The sequence below is a fragment of the Struthio camelus genome, chromosome 2 (assembly GCF_040807025.1).
Source record: "Struthio camelus isolate bStrCam1 chromosome 2, bStrCam1.hap1, whole genome shotgun sequence".
Taxonomy (NCBI): Eukaryota; Metazoa; Chordata; class Aves; order Struthioniformes; family Struthionidae; genus Struthio; species Struthio camelus.
In genome coordinates, this window is record NC_090943.1 from 85,522,075 (window position 1) to 85,544,032 (window position 21,958).

At 37.6% G+C, this 21,958-nt stretch overlaps 1 protein-coding gene across 19 annotated transcripts in view; it reads right to left on the reverse strand.

Annotated features, from left to right (window-relative positions):
- The window catches only part of CDH18 (cadherin 18), a 562,593-nt gene that overhangs the window by 53,628 nt on the left and 487,007 nt on the right, over positions 1-21,958 (reverse strand). For all 19 annotated transcript variants that reach the window (XM_068931463.1, XM_068931461.1, XM_068931473.1 and 16 more), the window contains 2 exons: positions 21,087-21,254; positions 7,583-7,770 (listed from right to left, as the gene is read on the reverse strand). In XM_068931463.1, the coding sequence (XP_068787564.1) occupies positions 7,583-7,770; positions 21,087-21,254 (356 nt within the window). The remainder of the gene's footprint in view (positions 1-7,582; positions 7,771-21,086; positions 21,255-21,958) is intronic.

Genomic DNA, 21,958 nt, shown 5'->3' on the forward strand with positions numbered 1-21,958 from the left:
TTTTTCGGGCACCATCTCTCAAATCACCAGATGAAAAAAAAAAAAACTCTTTGCAGTTTTCATAAGACACAGGAACTTAAACAAGCAAGGGTAGCCTAAACATGTCCTGGCGCACTTTTCTAAACTGGGTCAAACACATGGAGCATCCCTAGTGTCTATACCATTTTCCTGAAATTCTTCAACAATGAGAAAGACAACTCTTTGGCCTGTCTCACTGTGCTCTGCTTCACTGCACCTGGATTTTGCACTCCTAAACTGGGAGAGTCTGCAGCTAAGGATGTGCCCTCTTCTGTGCCCTAATGTTCAAAGAAAAAACAGCAGAAGGCCCAGACCTAGTGCCAGTGCCACTGTAGCCTTACCTTATGTGACCCAATAGATTCCTACTAGGAATCCTACCTTTCTACGAGGAAGGAAGATGCTGGGGCCTGACACATACATCACTCTGCATGGATGCTTCCTCTCTTAGGAGCTCTGTTTCTACCTGCTATTTACACATGCAACAATTTTACCTTCCTTCTTGTCTAACTCCCTTCCCTCCTCTAGAAAGTTACAGGCTCACTAACCACAAAACTTTGCAGTTCAAACCAAAAGAGAAAAAATGAAAGTTGCTTACGCAGATTTACTCGTGTTCCCTTATTCACAAGCATTATGGCACAGAGCCACTATTCTGTTTCAGTGATGCTTCTGATACTGCCATTGAAACTACTGTTAAAATCAAGGGCACACGTTGGCCAATGGTCTTAAATTCTGCAATACAGTACTTTCCACAAGCTCCTATTATTGTCAGAAACCAGCATGAAATCACAGAACATAAGACCACAGACCAACCTAACTATATCAGATTACTATGTACCAGTTTTGCTGACTTGATATACTCATTTTAACCCAACGTGACCATGATATTACATCGTGTTATATAAGATAAAAGATAAATAGGCATCATGAGACATGACACACACAACTCTCAACTCTTCTAGTGTCAGATAACAAAGTACTAGAGGAGACTAAAGGGATGTTTAATTTAAAAGTATGCAGGTAACGAAGTTCCATGAGCAGATACAGAGCTAAGCAATGTGTTTACTGAAAGTTATGTTTGCAGAACCATAATTTTTGGGGGTCCTTTTCTGTGGTCTCACTAAAATAATTGACTACTTTTCATAAAGAGAGAATCATGACTTTGCTGTGAGGACAGATTATTTTTTCCATCTATTTTCTATTAGGCTTGTAATTACTGAAATGACTTTAATAAACACCAGTTCAGGTCAGGTGCAATAGCCATCCTAAGAAACTTTTAGGTAACTTGGCTTCATTGCAGCTTCCAGTTTTATACACCTTGAAACTCGCAATCAATGGCATAAACTCTATTATTTACTGTGCTGCACAGACTCTATTTACTGTAACTCACGGCCTGGGGACCTAGCTCTTTTTAGGTTGTGCACAAAACAACAGAAGTTTAAATCAAGAACTAAGAGTTTCTTAAGAACCCTTGTCTGGTCTCAGATTGCGTGCATTTTCCATGTAGCGCTAGAGCCAGTCTCTCTGTGTGGAAGAGCACTGCAGCGATTGTAAGGACTGATTGCAATGATGAGCGTAAGGCCAAGCAAGGAGAGAAGAATCTGTCAGAGCTACCAAACAACAAGGCACATAGGAGCAAAGCCGTTTAAAGATGGAAGCATTAAACAAAATTCCTTTGGTAATTTTTGGAACGTCTGTCTCTATCTGTCTACACTTACACAAAGTTAGGCAAGATAAAACATGCAGAGTGGTCATTTATATGCTTCATGAAAATATGCCGTTACACACAATCATAAAATGGATTTCAAAGTTTTCCACTGTTATTTTTTAAATGTGTTTCTACGTTGAGCAAAGGCAGTCCTTTCATAGACGCACAAAAGACATCTCAACACTTACTGGGTTTCAAATTTCAGGCTTCAGTCAATTTATAAAGAAGAATAGGTAGGTTAACACTTATTATTTTACTGAGGAAAGTAGGTACTTTATTATATAGATACATACTACCACTAAATTTCCTACAATCTCAGAAAGCAGGCATCACACTAAAATAAAAAAAAAAAAATGCACATGGAAAAGCTATATCAGAACAGAAATTATTATGACGTAATCTCAAGATGCTATTAAACATATTTATGAAATAAATGACTTTATGCATGTATACTCCTCTCTTCCCACTCCTACACCATGCATTCATCCACATCACAAAAAACTTAGGTTATGATCTGCCACTGAAATCCCTAAAGGTAGACATTATACTATGATTGAACGCCATTAAAATCAATATTGTGCTGTGTGGCCCTAACAGCCTGATTGAACAGAACTCAGTACAAGTATTCAAGCCTCAGACCAAGGCTAAACAAGCATTTCCTCTCATCTCGAACAGCAGAAAAGTAGTACTTAGGCAAGATATACGGGAAACTCAATGTGTGATTTGTCAATGTCAAGGTGTATTTTGCAATTAAAATCTACAGTAAATTTGATTGATAAGGTATAAAAAATGTAGCTGGTCAGGATTTATACACGATACAGGTTTCTCTGTTTTCTCCTCTGTGTACTGAAGGACAACTAATCCACTCTCTTAACTCTAACTGGATGAGACTTTTTCCCTTTCTTTTTCTGTCTTCCTTTTTTTGAATACATAAACAAAAATTTTAAAGGCAGAGAAATTTATCACAGCGTGATAAATCTATTACTATGAAAAACAGATCTAAGTATACTATTTAAATTAAATAAAATAATAAAGAGCTGTATTTTTAGTAAATATACTTCTGTAATCCTAATTCAGACGTCATTCACAAATTTATGTAGAATTTCTGCTGGGAATGGGCCAAATTTGAAACTGCTAATTTGCAGTGCCCTGAGGCACATATATTAAACAAGCTTATAACAGGATGGCAGTTTGTAACTATCAAGCATTTTTGAAAAAAAGAACTTAAGGGTGTACTGACAATGTTTAGATGAAGTTATAAGGGAAAATTAATTTCTTTCAGAATACACAGGAAGCATGATACAGAGGGTAAAGTCTTGTTTTCTTTCTCTGGTGTAGCTATTCAATTAGAAAACATCAACGCTTTTTTTTTTTTTTGGTTCAGAAATATGAGAATAATCCCTTTAAATAATCAGAAATAACTGCGATTTCAAGGATTCCTAAGGTTTTACAACTAGACCTAAAGAAGTTTTTCTCTTAGCGTTCTTTCTCTTTCTTCCCAGAATTTCTCTGAATTCAAGAATCAGGTATTAGGATGTAAAAGAACAGCAGCTCACTCTCCCGCATAGTGATTCACAGGGGTGAAAAACACTACAATCCAATACTCAGGTAGTTTGGAGAGATACCACCTGGACCCTCAATTAGTATTTTTTTAACTAACTCCTGAGGAGAACTAAGGGAACTTAGAAGCAAAATAAGCTCTATAATATTCTACATTTTTAGTAACTCACAAGTCACGTTGTCATATCGCTCTTCCTTTCACGTTTGATAAAATATTCCAAACAGCAGTCTGGTTGCAATTCGAATTTACAGAACCGTGTTTTGTTAAGCTTCTGCTTAAACACTGTGTATGTGTTAAAATCGACATTCATCCTAAACCTTACAAATGCTATGCAAAAAACTTTGTTTATAGATGCAACCATTCTTTCAGGTAATCTGAGCTGTTTCTTGGTGGTAGTACTTTTCTTTAGATTACTTTAGAGGGCAACCTCATGAAGTTCAACAAAGGGAAATGCCAAGTCCTGTACCTGGTGAGGAGTAACTCCCTGCACCAGTACAGGCTCGGGGCCGACCTGCTGGAAAGCAGCTCTGCAGGAGCAGAAGCTGGGGGACGTGGGGGTCCTGGTGGACGACAGGGTGACCATGAGCCAGCAGCGTGCCCTCGCAGCAAAGAAGGCCAACAGCCCCCTGGTCTGCATGAGGCAGAGTGTTGCCAGCAGGTGGAGGGAGGTGATCCTCCCGGGTCTGCTCAGCCCTGGGGAGGCCACACCTGGAGTGCTGTGCCCAGTTCTGGGCTCCCCAGTACAAGAGAGACATGGCACTACTGCAGCGAGTCCAGCGGAGGGCTAATAAGATGACTAGGGGACTGGAGCATCTCTCATAGGAGGAAAGGCTGAGAGAGCTGGGCCTGTTTAGCCTGGAGAAGAGAGGACTGAGGGCGGGGGGGATCTTATCAATGCTTTTAAATATCTGAAGGAGGCTATAAAGAGGATGGGGCCAGACTCTTTCTGAGTGGTGCCCAGTGACAGGATGAGAGGCAACGGACACAAACCAAAACACAGGAAGTTCTGCCTGAATATAAGGAGAAACTTCTATACTGTGAGGGTGACCGAGCACTGGAACAGGTTGCCCAGAGAGCCTGCAGAGTCTCTATCCTTGGAGATATTCCACAGCCTTTGAGCAGGGAGGTTGGATTAGATGATCTCCAGAGGTCCCTTCCGACCTCAACCGTTCCGTGATTCTTTTTGGGCTTAATATATCAAGTAAAAAATTCAGTTGAAAATACCTAAGGTATCTGATCATTCTGCTATAATTTTAGCAAATTTTTCATCTAAAAATGATAATTCAAAAATTTCCAAAGGAACTATTTCACTGTTCCAGCAGATTCACCATAGGACTCATGGACCTCCAAATAACTGAAAAGACAGGTGGCTGCGTCCTTTCTTACCCCTTGCTCACTCCAAAAGAAACAAACACGCAAACTGTAAGGATGGAATTGTAAAGCTTGTAAGGACATGCACGCATCTCCTCTATGTATGCATCAGTGATTCTGATTTTCGTGCAAGCCTGAAAATATTAAATGTAGCTCAAGCAACCAGTCACAGGGCTAACTGGCAAAAGTGTTAGTCAACGTATTGCGGTTTGCCTTTCTTATATTAGGCTCCAAAAAGGAGTAGCAGAGTTTCATGAGAAGTAAATACCTATTCCCTGAACATTTCCAGGCTCATTATACAAAATGGAAGCGATAAGGGCTGTTCAGACAATTTTTCTGGGAAGCCTAGTTGATACTTGCTGAGTTGAGGTTAGTAACATTACTAATACTACCTCTCCAAAAGTCACAGCAAGGGGGAACACGCTGACCACTCACTCTCTGAAGGATTCAGAGAAGTAATGGCCTTTAATGTACTATTCTGTTTTGCTTTTTTTTTGCTCTAATCTCCTACTCAAACAAGTACTCACATAAGGCAAAATCGAAACTTTCCATGAGAGTTTACAACCTACACTGTGTAAAAGGATCTCTGAGACTGAAGAGTGGCTCCATGGGGCTCATGAAGAAGAGATAAAGTGAAAGTGTAGGAAGTTTGATGTCAGCCCAAAATGAGGCTAGAAAAGATTGCTTCTGACATTTGAAGACTTTGCAATTATGTTGATCAGCCTAGCATGGAACTTCTAAGAAATTAAATTTTTCTGTCACAACTTCAAACAAGTAAAGTTTCATGAAAGTTTGAGAAGCATTTCTCGGCTTCAGACACAGTAAATACATTTAGACCTCGCTTATCTGATGTGTCTAGAGTATATTCTTCAAAAGAAATATTAGAAGAGAGAAATCCTTCTGTCCTACTGTTATGGAAGCCACTGCACCTGATTTATGAAACAAAATGGACAGTGTGATTAGTTTATATTACATATTATAGCTAGGCAATTAAAGTCATGAAATTTCAAAGCGAATCTAAATTAAAAATACTTACAGTATAGAGTAAGTAAAATATGTGTTAAACCGTACTCCAGATCAGAGCAGAGGAGAATAAAAGATAAAAGATAATCTTGAGTCACCTTTTGTACAGTACTCTACAAGGGGATATTCTCTGAGGGAAGAACGGCGGTATGAGACGCCGTGATTGACAGCTGTTTTTGAGGTGCTGAATTTGAGGTGCTGACATATAACATTGAGCAAGGCACACCCCTTCTTGTCTCATATCTCTGTCACATGTAGGCATAACAGTCGGTGACAAACGCTGTTGCCATATCCTAAACTATAGTGAAAATTTCTCTCAAGCTATTTTGTTTGACAAAAACACTACAAAACCTGTTTTTACATGTGAGGTATTAATTATACTACAAACTCTTCCTTTCCTCTTTGTATTCTTAATATGCATATATGTTGTGTTTAATAAGCAATGGTGAACTTTTATATAGAAAAATGCTCATTTTGAATAAGAAATAACAGATCATAGCATTAATTACATCGAGACGAACATAAGGTAATTTCATTGGTATAAATAATGGCAGAGTTTACTTCCATGTCAGCGAAATAGGTGGATATTACCCAAACGTTATTAAAAAATCCCTGAATTAAAGAGTATAATATAGGGAGAGACAGGAAACTTTTTAAAATTATTACGAAAAGTGACATAAACTCAGTGACAAAATCTTATATTAAATGTAAAATAAAAATTTACATATATATCTTGACATTGTTCAGACATAAAATGCATTTTCTTTATAATGTTTTTCTCTGGATTACCTTTTGCCATATTTTCTCTTTCAGAGCTTCTCGTTTTCATTTCTCTTACCTTCAGTCAGACTCAGAATATATATTATCAAAATACAAATGTAAATTCATTTTCAATTTCATTTTTTAGACTGCAAGATCTAATTGATGCCTACAAGATTCAATAACAAAAAACCACGTGAGAATTGCTCATGGATGGCTGTTAGTCCAAGTGAAAACTGAAATCAGGAAAAGATTTTCCCTTGTCAGAGAGGTTTTGAAAAAATAATTTCTTAAAATATGATAACTCAGTTCTCTTGATATAAAACTAAATTTAGATCTCACCAGAGAACATTAGCATAAGCTGACAGATACTTCAGGAAACATTTATTATGAACTCAGTTCATAGGACTTAATATGGAGATGAAATTATCTGTAGAATTAATTTGTGTATGGAATTCAATTAAGAATGACTAAATGGCAAGAAGGCTTTATAATTAATAGTTTAAATAGACTGAGATAAGTAGACTTCATATAAATGATAATAACGTCATAGCTTATACATGAGTTATGTTTTGTGCCTTTATAAGCAAGTGGATATGTGTATTACACAGTATACGATACTTGACCCCTTAGATGCCAGTTGACAGGTAAGTCAAGGAATTAAAGTCTACGGAAACTGAATTGTACATTCATTGCCACAGATGAACTTTCTAGGTCAAGATTCAGGCAATTTGGAGCCAACAGTACTACTTCCAGCTGAATTTCACTTCTTTCTAAGAAGTTTCATGAGCAAAACCATCATTCAGAAAAAGAAGAAAACCTTTCAGTAAACAATCCAATAAACTTCAGTTTCATTCACTGTACTTGAATGGTAGTTAAATATTAAATACGGCCATTCAAAAAGCACTTAAGTTTTAAATAATTGTTTCTTTCTTGAATTTCTTCTCTCAGTGCACTTCCTACAAAGGTTTAAAGTATCTCAGGGAAGCACTGTGGAGAACTTTACCACTGCTGAAGTTCATGGTCCACTAGGTTTACATGTTAAAACAATATTTTCATCTGCCTATTTGGCATTCTTCTTTGGCATTCTTCTTCTTGACATTTTAATTACTTACACAGAGACACTTCCAAAGCCTTTTGCTTACCTTCTTAAGAGAAAGAATTCCTTCCCTTGTGTCTTTGTCAGTAGATATGGAGAACACACCAGAGCCATCACCGTTTATGATGGTGTACTTCATGTCTGCATTTGAGCCAGTGTCTGCATCATTTGCCTTGATTTTGCCAACTGCCGATCCAACTTGAGCAGATTCAGGGACGTACAGCTGGTAATGTTCTGGGGAGAAAAGAACAGAGTTTGCCTATTTTCTAGACAAACTAAAGAACCGAATTTTGAAGTAACCAGGAGAGCACATCATTAATCCTACTGAGGGAATGCTGCTACTAAAAAATGTAGGCATGCCTAAGTTACAGAACCATGATGTGTTTGATACACTTTTGTATGAGTGGAACAATACTTCATATACAAAGCCGATAAATAAGAACTATGAACGTATACTGATTCCTGAATGAATTCAAAGTGAAATTGCATCTTACATGTATGCCTTATTCAAAATCAAAATTACTTAATGCAAGGTTTCAGTTTTCAGTCATTTTTGCCGTTCATCATGTAACTCAGAAATGATCTCTGAAGATTACTTCACACCACCATTTAAAAAAGTATTATCTTCTCCAGAGCCAAAAAATAGACATCTTCAGCAACTTACTATCACATGCAGTCAAATGAGTACCATTTCTTTTGAACTGAGAAGTCTGTGTGTGTTATATTCATAGTTTATTTTTTAAAATTCCATCAGTTGATTTTGCAGTGTGAAAAAATGTATGGTTTCTACCGAAAAATGTAATAAATCCTCAATATTTTACCATTGTCACCTCATAAGGCTTTGGCTGCTGCAAAAAACTGTTTGCAAACAAATATTACTTGGTATTCATGCTAAAGGAAAACGAACATAACGGGTACATAAATGCATTACACAATTCTGACCAAAAAAGTACCCATAACATCTGTGACCTCCCTTCAGCATTTGTATAACCTGGTAGGTTAATCATTAGAAAGTGAAATATTTTTTGGAAAAATCAGTCAAAATAATTGCTGCCCCAGCTAATATGCATAATGGCTTATCATGCTGTCTACAAAATAACTCTTGTCTTGTCAGCAAGATGCATACAGTATGCTTACGGAACACACCTTCTCTAAAGTGCAAGACACTACTTTGTAAGTGAGGATCAGTTAATACAAGAGTAGGAGGGGAACTACAGTAACTCCAGAATCTTCCATTTCTTACACTTTTAAATATCTGTTTTAACACATTCTTTAACGTAGGATAACATAACTCCGAGTCACTGCAGCATGAATATTTTTAAACCTTAAGAAACTCTTTGTAGAGCTCTGTGCTCACTTCCTAACATCGGAAATGTTTCATGGCTCAACGGAAAGGAATAAGGACATTTGGAATTTTCCTCTTCCAAATCTGTATGTCCAGCATACGGACATGTTTTAAGAACATCAGTTATTTAACAGTGTATAACACTAAGTGAAATGTGAACATATCTAAAACAGAAAGTAAGTTACTAAAATTTAGAGGATTGTCAAGGGAAACAAGAACTGTCCAGCAGAACAACATAAAAAGTAGAATCAATCACGTAAAAAAGAAATTACTAACACGGATGTAACAGGGAAATTGATTAGTAGTTGAATGAACCAAAATGCATAGTTAATTCTTTGATATGCATATAAAAGCCATCTTCATAAATTTCAAAATAAGGCCCCTGCCTTGTATTCTTTAGAAGCTTTTCACGCTTACAGATGATGTCAGCTGACAATTTCATATTGCTGGTTGTTTTATTTCATACATAAAATTACAATGATGGGGTGAGATGCACTTTGGAGTTTACTGCTTGTTAAAATAAATGTGAAATGTGTTTTGACACTTTTGCTCTGACTAATGCATTCCATAAGGAAAAAGAGTGAGGTCATAACGATATGTCACGTCAATATAACCAAGTCACTTCAGGAACTGGAAGTGTTAAAGCCATATGATGAGGTGAACTAAATAGAGACTTTGAAATACTCAGGCTAGTTCAAATATATCCGCATGACACTACACTGTGCTTTATAATCATATCCTAAGTGTTAGCCATCTGTTAAGAAAAAAAAAAGTTTTACTGGTATCAACTTGAAACTTTCTAAAATGTTAAAATCTCAAGTAAAACACACATCTGAAATCACAATTTAATTAGTATCTGTAGATTTGAGATGTTTCAAAAAATTATGTAAGGAAAGGAATAATATTAAAAACAAAAATTGCCAGATCATGAAGTCAGAAATGCTTCTCAGTGAGAATTTAACCACTGCTTCATAGAAATAGCCTTGTACAGACATGAGCCAACTAACAATTACAAGTAATACTATCTGAAATCAACAGACTCATCAGAGGATAAAATTCAGCATCATGAAGGTGACAGAAAATACATTACTGACATTTATTTAGACTAGAGGTGAAAACTGGAAATGTCCTTATTACATACTGAATAGTTGTAAACTTTATTCCTGTAAATTAGATGAACTGGCTCAATGGAAAATTTCCCTGAGCACTAAATGAATTTTGATAGGATATTAAGACTAAAAGGGATGCGGAATGGGAATACTATGAATTTATGATTCGTATTTTAACCTATCTACCGATCTCAAACCACCTAAAATTTGGTTGAGGAGTCAGGAATGTTCAGGATCAGACACCATTCTCCGTAAAGAAGTTGTCAAATCTGCTTGAATTGAATAGGTTTCTACACTTGCTTGGAAGGCATTGTGGCCTTCCAAGACGTGGTGTAACAGCAGGAATTTCACACCATCTTGAAGCTGCTCTAAATTGTTCTAGAGGATCTGTCCAGCGGATCAAGATCAAGATTCTGTACAGGTTGATTTGGCTCTCAAATTTTTTGTTAATGCTCTCTCAGATGGATTCACTTGCCTCATGAAATGAGCAAAGTGATACTCTTTTCCAGTTAATGTACTTTATAAGGTAGTGATATCACTTTTCAAAGCTTTAATTTATGTTAATTGAAATTCAAATATATATGAGCTATTTTCATTTTTCTTTCGATAAATTATATGGCTTTTCTATCATCATAATACAAAAATAACCCACTGCTTTCTAGAACAATTTATTTCTCTTCCAATTAGCCTATAAGGCTTTCTTACCTGGAAGACTCAGAAAAGCAACTTCTCTGTCTGAATATCTCCAGAAGAGAAATATGACAGTATATAGTGCAACTCAACAAACATGTTATTCACTTTTTTAATTATTAATTTATTCTGCTGATAATTTTGACTTACTTGTCTAGGGTACAATGTCCTCTGGAACAGTAGGAATTATGTGACTTAAAAAGGAAGAGAGGAGAGGCATAATACTGAGCTAGTAAAGTGAAAAATGAGAGTAAATATTTGGCATGCTTGTTGTTTGTTTATCCAAGCTATAGCTTTAATAACATGAGGATAAATATTGCTTGGTGATGAACCAACAGATGCATTCATTCATACAATATAGCTCACACACTGACTCCTTTGGCTCTCTACAAGCAAACCGATAAACACAGCAACTGATTGCCTTAATGTAAAATGCTGCCATATCCTAACTGTATATCAAAGTGCCATACAAAGAAAGTTCACTTGTACCTAAAACTATGCAAGTGCTCAGTCATGAGCCAAACTGGTGAGAAATGGAAGATAAGTGGACAGCGAGGCACGCTCAAAAGGTGATGATTATCAGCATAAAATTCAATTGGCCGTCAATTACTAGTAGCATCCCTCAGAGATCAACATTGGGACAATACTATTTAATGTCTTCACTAATAACCTAAACGATGAGTAACATGCACTCACAGCATGCTTGTGGACAATACCTACTTGCTGGCAGCAGCCAATACAAAGGAGGGCAGGGCAACTATTCAGAGGGACCTCGACGCACTGGAGAAATGGGCCAACAGGAATCTCAGGGAGTTCAGTAAAGGCAAATACAAAGTCTTGCACCTGTAGGGGAATAATCCCATGCGCCAATATGGTGGGGCTGACCAGCTAGAAAGCAGCTATGCAGAAAAAAACCTGGGCGTCCTCATGGAGAACAGGCTGACCATGTGCCAGCAATGTGCCCTTGCAGCAAACAAAGGCAACCACGTGTCTTGGGCTGTGTTAGCAAGAGCGTTGCTGGCAGGTCCAGTGAAGTGATCCTTCTCCTCTATTCTGCGCTTGCGAGACCCCATCTGGAGTGCTGGCCTCCCCACTGCATGAAAGACATTGATGTACTCGATCGAGTCCAGTGGAGGGCTACTAAGATGATCACAGACCAAACGATGTACAAGGAGAAGCTGAGAAAGCTGGATTTGTTTAGCCTTAAGACGAGAAGGTTCAGCAAAGATTTTACTGCTGTCTGTAACTACCTCATGATAAGATGTACACATGTCAGAGGCAGTCTTTTCTCAGAGATTCACCGTAGCAGGATGAGAGCCAACAGCTATAAACTGGAACACAGGACCCAATAAAAGATTTTTTTTTTTTTTTTTAAACAAAAGGGTGGTCAAACACTGGAGCAGGCTGTCCAGAGAGTTGTAGGATGTCCATCCTTGGAGATGCTCAAAACCTGACTAGACAAGACCCCCAGCAACTTGATTTAACTGAAAATACTTTCAGCAGGGGTTTGGATCATATGACCTTCTGGAAGTCCTACATGATTCCATGTTTCTGTGATTCCTGATGTTATGCCTCAGGTTTACCACAAATTATCCCTGACAAAATAATCGTGCAGCTTCAACTGTGGACTGTGCTCAGTCCTGGTTGGCAGCTTTCTACTGTAAAGTTTTTCTTCGCTCACACAGCTGCTCATTACCATTACCTGTAAGATGTGATTTTGGATTTTCTGTTGAGATTGCAGCTTTTCTGGAGTCCATTTCTCAGTATTTCCTGGATAGTTGTTATATAGGCCTCTTACTTCAACTATGATTACTTTGAATATAATAAAATCAACTTTAATTTGTGGTTGTTATGAAGCCAATAACCTCCACATTGCCAGCAGCTCAGTCAAGCAATTTCATAGCCAAGACCTTTATTCTGAATATTCTGATAACAATATCCCTTTCACACCACTGAACTAAGGAAGCAATATTTAAGATGTACAAATCTGGCTTTTCTTCACTGCTGAAAAACCTCTCTTGCATTTTCTAGACAAATATTTGCCTTTTCAGAGAGCAACTAAACATACCCGAGAAACTTCTGGGTAATTTTCAGAATTGAAAAGTATCCTGACTTGCAAAAAGTGTGAACTTTATGCCACTCATGGATAAAACACAAGGAGAAAGCAAGCTGGATTTCCAGGATTTTCAGATTCAGTATTTTGCTGTAGGTTTTGAATACCCAACTATGCTCTTCCTATGCAAATGGTGTGGGAAAAACAACACATGCACTCCATAATCAGCATTAATGAGCAACTTAGTGGTTGGACTTGATCTGCAGCAGTTTCTAGAGCTATGTGCTGTGCTGAGCATATTCTATGCCATTTACACGAGGATCCAGGCTACATCAGGCCACTTGGGTCAGCAGAGGGCAACAGCAACACTTGTAAAGGGAAGCTGCTCCATTTGGACTGTTTTTTCCTGTGATTAGCACAGTTTGGATTGTGTTCCCATTGGGACTTAACTTCATAAAGGACATGAAAATGAAAGCAGTTCCGAGGTACATCTCTTATAATGGATAGGTCCTGTTTCTCCATTCAGAAAAACAAAAAAACAAAACATTACTGCCTCATTCAGATCCCTTATGGAAAAAAAAAAAAAATTCTACCACAGAACCTTTCAAAAGGGTTTTATTTTGATTCTTATAAAAATATATATGATGAATAATCTATCCTACACATAGAAATCTTCATAGACAATTCTCAATTAATTGAAATTTAAAGCACTGCTAGATTCCATCCTACTCTTAGGAGCAAAGTTGAAGTACATAGCTGACACTAAAGCCGAGTATACAAAACAAACCTTTTCTAAAAATATTTAGTCAGATTTTAATATAAATGTATTATTGGCCCTCCTAGCTTCTCTCTATACCTGAATTCCATGAACAATTGTGTGATAAACTTTTAGCATCATGAATGCTTGTTAGAGAAGAGTTTTTAAACCACATACTTAAATACTCTCTTATTACATTTACTTCCTTCAATTTTTACAGAAAAAATCTGATTGTGGGAATTACTCTTTTCCTGTCCAGGAAAAAGAATATCATAAGACTTACTATGTGATCACCATTAAACAACTTACATCAAATTTCAATTACTGAAAAGTAAACTACAGTGTAAGTGACAGATATAACCATTTGGTAGATTTAACTTCAAATGCTGTGCAAATATTTGTCTGCTCACAGACAAAGCAGAAAACAACACAATTAATCAAACAAATCACTTTACACAATATTTGCTCATTCCATAGAAGCATGCACTCAAAGAAATATATACTTAATTTCTTAAGAATTCTTAACTCTCTTAGGTACTTAATGAACATCATCATTTCTTAAATCCTGTACTCCTCATCTCACATGTCCATCTCTTAAGGCACATCACAGATTACTGATTGCTTCTAGCATGTTAGAAAGGTACAATACAGGAGAAACTTTAGAAATCATGCAGATCACTGAGGCTTGCCCCTTTCAACAGCCAATTTTCTCAGGACATTTTTGAGGTAAACTGCTTTTTAAACAGCCTACCGTCCTTGGTTTAACAACCTGGCTAGGCAGGTGCCTCTAAAAACTTCTGAGGAATCAAAACCCGACATACACCCCTTATGTTTAAGACTATCAGCTGTTGGCTATTGGCCTGATCCATTGAAGTCACACACTCTTACCAGGTAATACAAGCATATAATACGCATTTTTCCTCCCTTACATGGGCTTCTGGCTCACAGAGTCAGAAAAACACTCATGCTCTGAAAACTGACAGAAATGGAAGCTTGCTAGTTCATATTTACCTACTGTCTGCTCAGTTTCCGATGTGAAACTTAAGCCATTTTTAAATAAAGAACAAATAAGGTCAGGGGGCTTGGAGATTTAGTTGTGGTGATTCCCCATAAAGCCAGAAAACCAGTTCACCAAACGCTAACCACATTCACAAAGGAAATGTCACTCACTGATCATTCACTTCGGAACCTGCGCATACATTTTATAAACACAATTGACTGAAATAATTCTCCAGCGTTAAGAACATGGGAGTAGCAAAATACTCATTAGCATGAATTATGTAGTGTGACTATAATGTAAATATGCACTATATCCAAATTTTAATAGCAGTTTTGTTTATCAAAGAACACAGATCCTAAAATTTATGTTATAAAGCTCTTACGGTTCTCTTGACGCATTGCCAGTTTTTTACAGTAACCTGAAACACAATATTCTTACTAAAACATCTTTCTATTTTTTTCCCTCTACGTATAACTAAAAATCTGATTTATTTAGATACCTTCATCATTTTAAAAGTCTGCACTGAAATAATACTTACAGATTATCTGATCAGCACCACCAGCTACAATTTCTAGGTTACAAGTAATTAGTTCTAGGTCTTTTTTCACATCAAAGCTCACCTGTCATTTAAGATCTCTTAACAATTCACTGAAATGTTCTGGACTAATCTTGATGTGCAAAGTTAGCTAAAATTAGTATTTTGGGCAAGAATTCACAGTTCTGCAGAAAACTCTCAATTTTAACCGCAGATGTTTTAGCAACACAGGAAATGGAAGTCTGTATGAACAACGCTCAAATTTTCTCATGAGACTCTAAGCGTTCCTTCTCATTATGTTGGCTCAGTTTTCATAACAGAATAAAAAAGAAGTTACACATGATTTTTAAGTAATACTTGCTTCAGAAATAAAATAAATGGAGGCTGTAGTATTTCCCTATCAACCATGAATATTTCATTTTCTTTGGCATGTGCATACAGGTTACTTATTTCATTTTTTAATCAGATATTAGTAATTGCCTTTCTGTAGATTGACCAAGCGCTCCAGACTCATCCTGTCCGAGTGTCCCGTTTATACAAAGAGCTAGTTCTCTACCTGGCTTTGTACAACCACTAAGAAGGAAAAAGGATCCTCCCACAATCCTGGAGACGGAAAAAAATAATCAAATAACTTGATTTTCATCTGTATGTCTTTGGAGAACTTGGAATACACATATGAAGAAAATTGCTGGTAATGTCAAAGACTTCAAACATTCTTGCATGCAACATGTAAACTAAAATTCTACAAAAATGTATCCTCAACTGTGAGCCACCTGCAGGAACAAGCACTAAGCACGGCAGTACAAAAAAATTCATCTGTGCAACACAGAAATGATTAAAAAATGAGAATAAAACAAAATTTCCAGGCCAGGTAACCTTGATTTTGAAGAAAGAAAATGCAGTATTTAGGACATGCAGGAATAAATCTTCCGAAGAACAGAAATATTAGGGTTCTTTGGAAGTCAAGCTTCTACATGTCCCTCTAAGAGAAAACTGGAGAAACTTCAGCTGTTGCTCATTTCATCTGGCAGCAGCCAAGCGCTCAATCAACCAGCAGATGACTCCGGACTACTCCTCGGCAGTGGGAGGATGCTGATGGATAAATGTGGGGACCGCAGGAATCAGATGAACTATGTGGCACTGAAGCTGGGGATATGGAAAGGACCGTAAGTAATTATGGTGGCATAATTACTATAGGAGATAGCTGCATTGTCTACCGATGTGGCATAGAGAGAAGATACGGGGCTTGATTTGCTGCTATCTGTTATGGTTCTAGGACCACTACACGTGCAGCGTATGTGCACACTGCACCTTCACCAGCAATGAAATCTGCACTAAATGCCAGGCCTAGGTACACACCATGCAAAAGTAGAGAGCTAACCGCTGGAGAACCTTCTTGTCCACACTGCAAGATCTATGTTTTAACAGAGTGTGAATAGCAGATATGCTTAATTAGCTAATGAGTTATATTAACGTGGCTGGGTAGCAGGTGCAGGGCAGACACCTTATTAGCACAGAGCAGAATTAACATGGGATTTGAGTTTGCTTTTGGAGAGCTAACTTGAGTTATCTTCATACAACACTACCATTTAAACATAGCTGCATACTTTTCATAAAATGGCCCACAAAACAAGTGAGGTCACACAAATCGTGAACATACAAAAACATCACCTGATCTGTATAAAATGCCCTGAAACAACCAAGCCACAAAAATCAAGCTTTATAAAAGAAGCTGTTTTAAGCTCTAAGTTGTATTTAAATTCTGCTTTATGCTAAAGAACTCAGCTAGCTGTTTCAAATAACAAAATCTGCAAATTGGCTATCAGAGAAATCATTTCCTTGTAAAATTAAGCTCTAAACACAGTAATAACTAAAGATCTCCTACACATTGTCCAGAATGTAATCACTAGCACTTGAAGTACAAAACATGTCAGTGGAAGCATCTGCCTACTGTGATGATCTTGATGCAATCAGAATCTCTATTCATCCTAAACAAAGCAAAACGTGCAGAATCTATTCATGCTAAATAACACCATAGAGAATTAATGAAAGAACAGCAAACAGAAAATTCTTATGCAACTAAGCAGACAAAGCATTTTCTATCAGATTACTGAAATAAATTTATATATATGAAATTATGGCCCACAAACATCAGTCAAGTAGATCCACCAGTGATAAAACTAACACAGACTGGTAGATGCTGATTTTTGAAAAGCAAAGATCTTTCTATGCAGAGCACTATCTGTCAGCTTACATATATCATTTATAACTGGACACTGTAAATAAAGGTAGCTTGTGGCAATGAGGAAAGATAAATAAGCATTGTACAAAATGCGCTGAAGTCACTGACAGGCAAAATTTATTTGAGGTTTCAGGTTATCCTCTTCGTGAATTCACAACCACATGCCTTCTCCTGAGACATACTACTGTGTTTTGCAAGCAGAATTTGTCAGCTCTGTTCCTTATTTCAGAGATCATTGTTACCATGCATTCAACTCTCTTCCAGAAGTGCAACCACCAGACTGATAAATTTATGCACTAATGCTGCTTCTTCTTAGACCTTTTGGTATTTGCAAAGTTGCAGCTCTTTTTTTTTTACTAATCTCTTTCAAAGAACATCAGCTATATTTTGAATGGATGCAGAAAAAACACAGTAAATTCATTTAAGTAGATATATTTATCTCCTCTACTTTTATGCTTTAATTAGATTTTTACAGTGTTTCTTCAAATGTCATAAGGGGGACAAATCCTGCAAACCTTAGCTCATATGCATCTTTAATGAGCGCCTATCTACAGAGGCCAAAAAGACTCAATCTTTCAAATATACACATTAAAGCACACTTCTAAATACAAGAAATAATAAAAGTGCTAATCAGATGTGCTTCCCAACATGCTCTGAAGTGAAGTACTCCTACAGTTAGCTTCAGATTCATAATTCACAAGTATGGTCAAGCATAACAGAAAACCAACCGAAAGGGAGTTTGAGGTGTAGCTGAGGCTCAGAGTCTCCTGAGGGCTCTACACCGGATATATGCAATTTTAGCCAGCACTTCCCTTGAACTCAATTCCGAATGTGACAAACCTCAGGCAGTCTCATTTAGCATCCCATCTAATGAGGAAATCGAGGAAAAATTTAACTCAAAATCATGACATACAAAGAAAGGAGAAAAAAATAAAAAAAATGAAATTACCTTAGTAATGTTCATGTACTACTGTAATAGTTCATGATGATGAGATTGCTTGATTTTATATCATCTATATAATGGCGATTTTAGATCATCTGTATAATATTTCTATGTTAGTAACATATGGTTGCTTGTACAGTGTTCCAGTTACACTGTTGAAAAGGAGTAAAGAAGTAATGTGATAGCCATAGTCATGGCATGTGACTCATATATTAGCAAAAATAGAGTAAGTGTTTGTACTCTACCATACTTACTCTAGGTATAATATTTTCTGAAATAATATTTCCTGAAAGAGAAAAATGTATGGTTCTCACTTTTTTTTTTTTTAATTTTGCTTTATTAAAAATGAGTCTTCATGTTATTTTTGCAATTACTAGAATCCCTTAAAATGTACATAAATAATCTGCAATTTGTGTATTTTTTCCATTTCTGAATAAATATTAATGCAGATAACGGAATATTTGTGCCAATGTACATTTCTGCTTCCCAGTCAGCTTAAGCTGAGGAAGCGCAGGCGAAATGAATGGACAGTGAGGTGGATTGAGAACTGGCTGAATGGCAGGGCTCACAGGGTTGTGATCAGTGGCACAAAGTCTAGTTGGAGGTCTGTAGCTAGTGGTGTCCCCCAGGGGTCAATCCTAGGTCCAGTCCTGTTCAGTTCATTCTGGATGAAGGGATGGAGCGCACCCTCAGCAAGTTTGCTAATGATACAAACCTGGGAGGAGTGCCTGATAAGCAGAGGGCCGTGCTGCCATTCAGAGGGACCTCAACAGGCTGGAGAGGTGGGCAGAGAGCAACCTCATGAAGTTCAACAAAGGGAAATGCCAAGTCCTGTACCTGGTGAGGAGTAACTCCCTGCACCAGTACAGGCTCGGGGCCGACCTGCTGGAAAGCAGCTCTGCAGAGAGGGACGTGGGGGTCCTGGTGGACGACAGGGTGACCATGAGCCAGCAGCGTGCCCTCGCAGCAAAGAAGGCCAACAGCCCCCTGGTCTGCATGAGGCAGAGTGTTGCCAGCAGGTGGAGGGAGGTGATCCTCCCGGGTCTGCTCAGCCCTGGGGAGGCCACACCTGGAGTGCTGTGCCCAGTTCTGGGCTCCCCAGTACAAGAGAGACATGGCACTACTGCAGCGAGTCCAGCGGAGGGCTAATAAGATGACTAGGGGACTGGAGCATCTCTCATAGGAGGAAAGGCTGAGAGAGCTGGGCCTGTTTAGCCTGGAGAAGAGAGGACTGAGGGCGGGGGGGATCTTATCAATGCTTTTAAATATCTGAAGGAGGCTATAAAGAGGATGGGGCCAGACTCTTTCTGAGTGGTGCCCAGTGACAGGATGAGAGGCAACGGACACAAACCAAAACACAGGAAGTTCTGCCTGAATATAAGGAAAAACTTCTACACTGGGCAACCTGTTCCAGTGCTCGGTCACCCTCACAGAGGGCCTGCAGAGTCTCCGTCCTTGGAGATATTCCAAAGCCGTCTGGACATGGTCCTGGGCAATGTGACCCCGTTTGAGCAGGGAGGTTGGATTAGATGATCTCCAGAGGTCCCTTCCAACCTCAACCATTCTGTGATTCTATGATAATATCTTATCCTATTGTTCCTGAATTTGCAGGAAAATTAGAATATTTTTCCTAGTTTAATTATATTTGTTTAATTATATTTGTTCAAATATATGCTTTATCTTTTGTCTTTCCATAGTTTGCAAGTATTAAATATCATGATGGATGCAATAACTATGCTGTAGAATATAAAAACAAATATACTTTCCTTAAGGCAATGTTCCAAAGGCTTTATGTTTTTTATGTGTTTGTGAGGCATAGAAAAAAATATTCATTTCTACAACACTTTTAATGAGCCTTCGTACTGCTTGACCAGATTTTATATAATGTGTATTGCCAGGGAGCTTTGTTTTTCCCTGGAGCTTTGTGATCTCTACTATTGTTTATAAATCTCGTTCAAACAGCTTAATGTGTTTCCCCCGGATGTACCTATAGCTACTAGTCCATTATGTCCTACAAAGGCTCAAACAATGTCTGAGTCCAGATTACAATATTCTTACTGGCCTTGAGCCAATCTGCAAAGGAAAGAAGGTTTAGCTATACAATTTCATTCTGAAAAGAGTTTTAAATAAGTTGTCGACATAATTCACAATCCCTGGAAGACTCCAGTTCGTGTCAGGTCAATATGCACACAATGAGTTGGATACAAATGAATTAGTTCTATTAGTGCTCACATTAGAATATTCTAGTAAGAGTATTCCTGCATATACTTTTTATGTACATGTGAGAACATTTAGTTTGACATCAACATCTACAATTCATTTAATTAGGATAAAGGCAGACTTTACTGTAGGCCAATATGAGTGAGAAACAGCAAAGGTTTTGACTGTCTGTAAGGCACAAAGAGATCCTAAAGGTTTGCACGAGTATAAGAGAAACAGAAAATGAATTTGACAGATGTGTATGCAAGCGCCCAAACGCCTGATGGATTCAGTATTTTAATGTACTACCACTTGTTATTTTGTACTAACGGAACAATACTCTTCACTTGCTGGATTAAAATCATATTGTCATGCAGTTATTGAAATTCTAGAAGGAATGCAGAATAACCCACATATGACAAAAGTATTCCTTTGTCACGCATCTCATGGTTACTCGATCTTTAATTAATTGGTTTTAATACCCTACCTATGCTATATCTGCATTCCAAACTCCACCTGAAAACACTGGAAAACCAAAAAAATATTGGTGAATACAAACTCTTCCCCAGTTGCCTTCTGCCTAAGAATCTGAACACTAATTGAATTTCACTAATTATGCTTACTCCACTGAAAATCAACATGATTTTCAAATCAATTATAGCTGAAATCATACATACTCTGAGGAAACCTGGGTGGATTGTCGTTGACATCAGTGAGCGTGATATTTACAGTTGTTGACCCTGATAGTCCTCCGACCTGCCCAGCCATATCTTTGGCTTGAATGACAACAGAATAATGCTCTCTGGCTTCCCTGTCCATGTTGTGCAAGGCAGTCCTGATGACTCCTGTGGTGGGAAGAAAAAAAAAAAAAAAAAAACAGAAGAAAAATCAGGGTTAGCTTCTTGTGGCAAAGGAAATGGCTGGGCATAACCCTTCCGTTTAGGAAAGGTCGGGCATGAGAGATTTTCTGGAAACGCAAAGCTTTTCTGCAAACAAAATAAGCTGTTTCTAGCTGATATTCAGAGTTATAAACCAACTGGTGACCTCCTGCGTGCAAACAACTAATGAATAATGGATTACATACCACACTCCACAGAGATGCTTGAGAGTACTTCACTGGTTGTCTCTTTGTTTGTTTGTTTTTTAATATAACACTACCAGATGCTGCGGGATAGCCAACTTGCTTGAGGTTATGAAGAAATTAAAACTATCTATGTTACAACATACGTAATAATATACTAATAAATATTTACTCCAACTTATGTAACATTCCTAGCCAAAAGCTACACTGCCAAAAGTCTAGTGAGTCTAGTGTTTTCTGATACACGATAACTGTTTAAATATCTGCTTTACAGAAATATTAAAGAATGAGATTTCATGCCCCACTGAAGAAGCCTCAGATTCCTATACTTTAACAAAAGAAGTTATTTTCTGAATGCAATGTGGCATTCCTCTTAAAATTACCTAAATATTAGATTTTCCTATTTGATAATCTCAGTCGTACACATTGGTACTCATAAGCGTGACTTACCTAATACTTGTCTGCAAG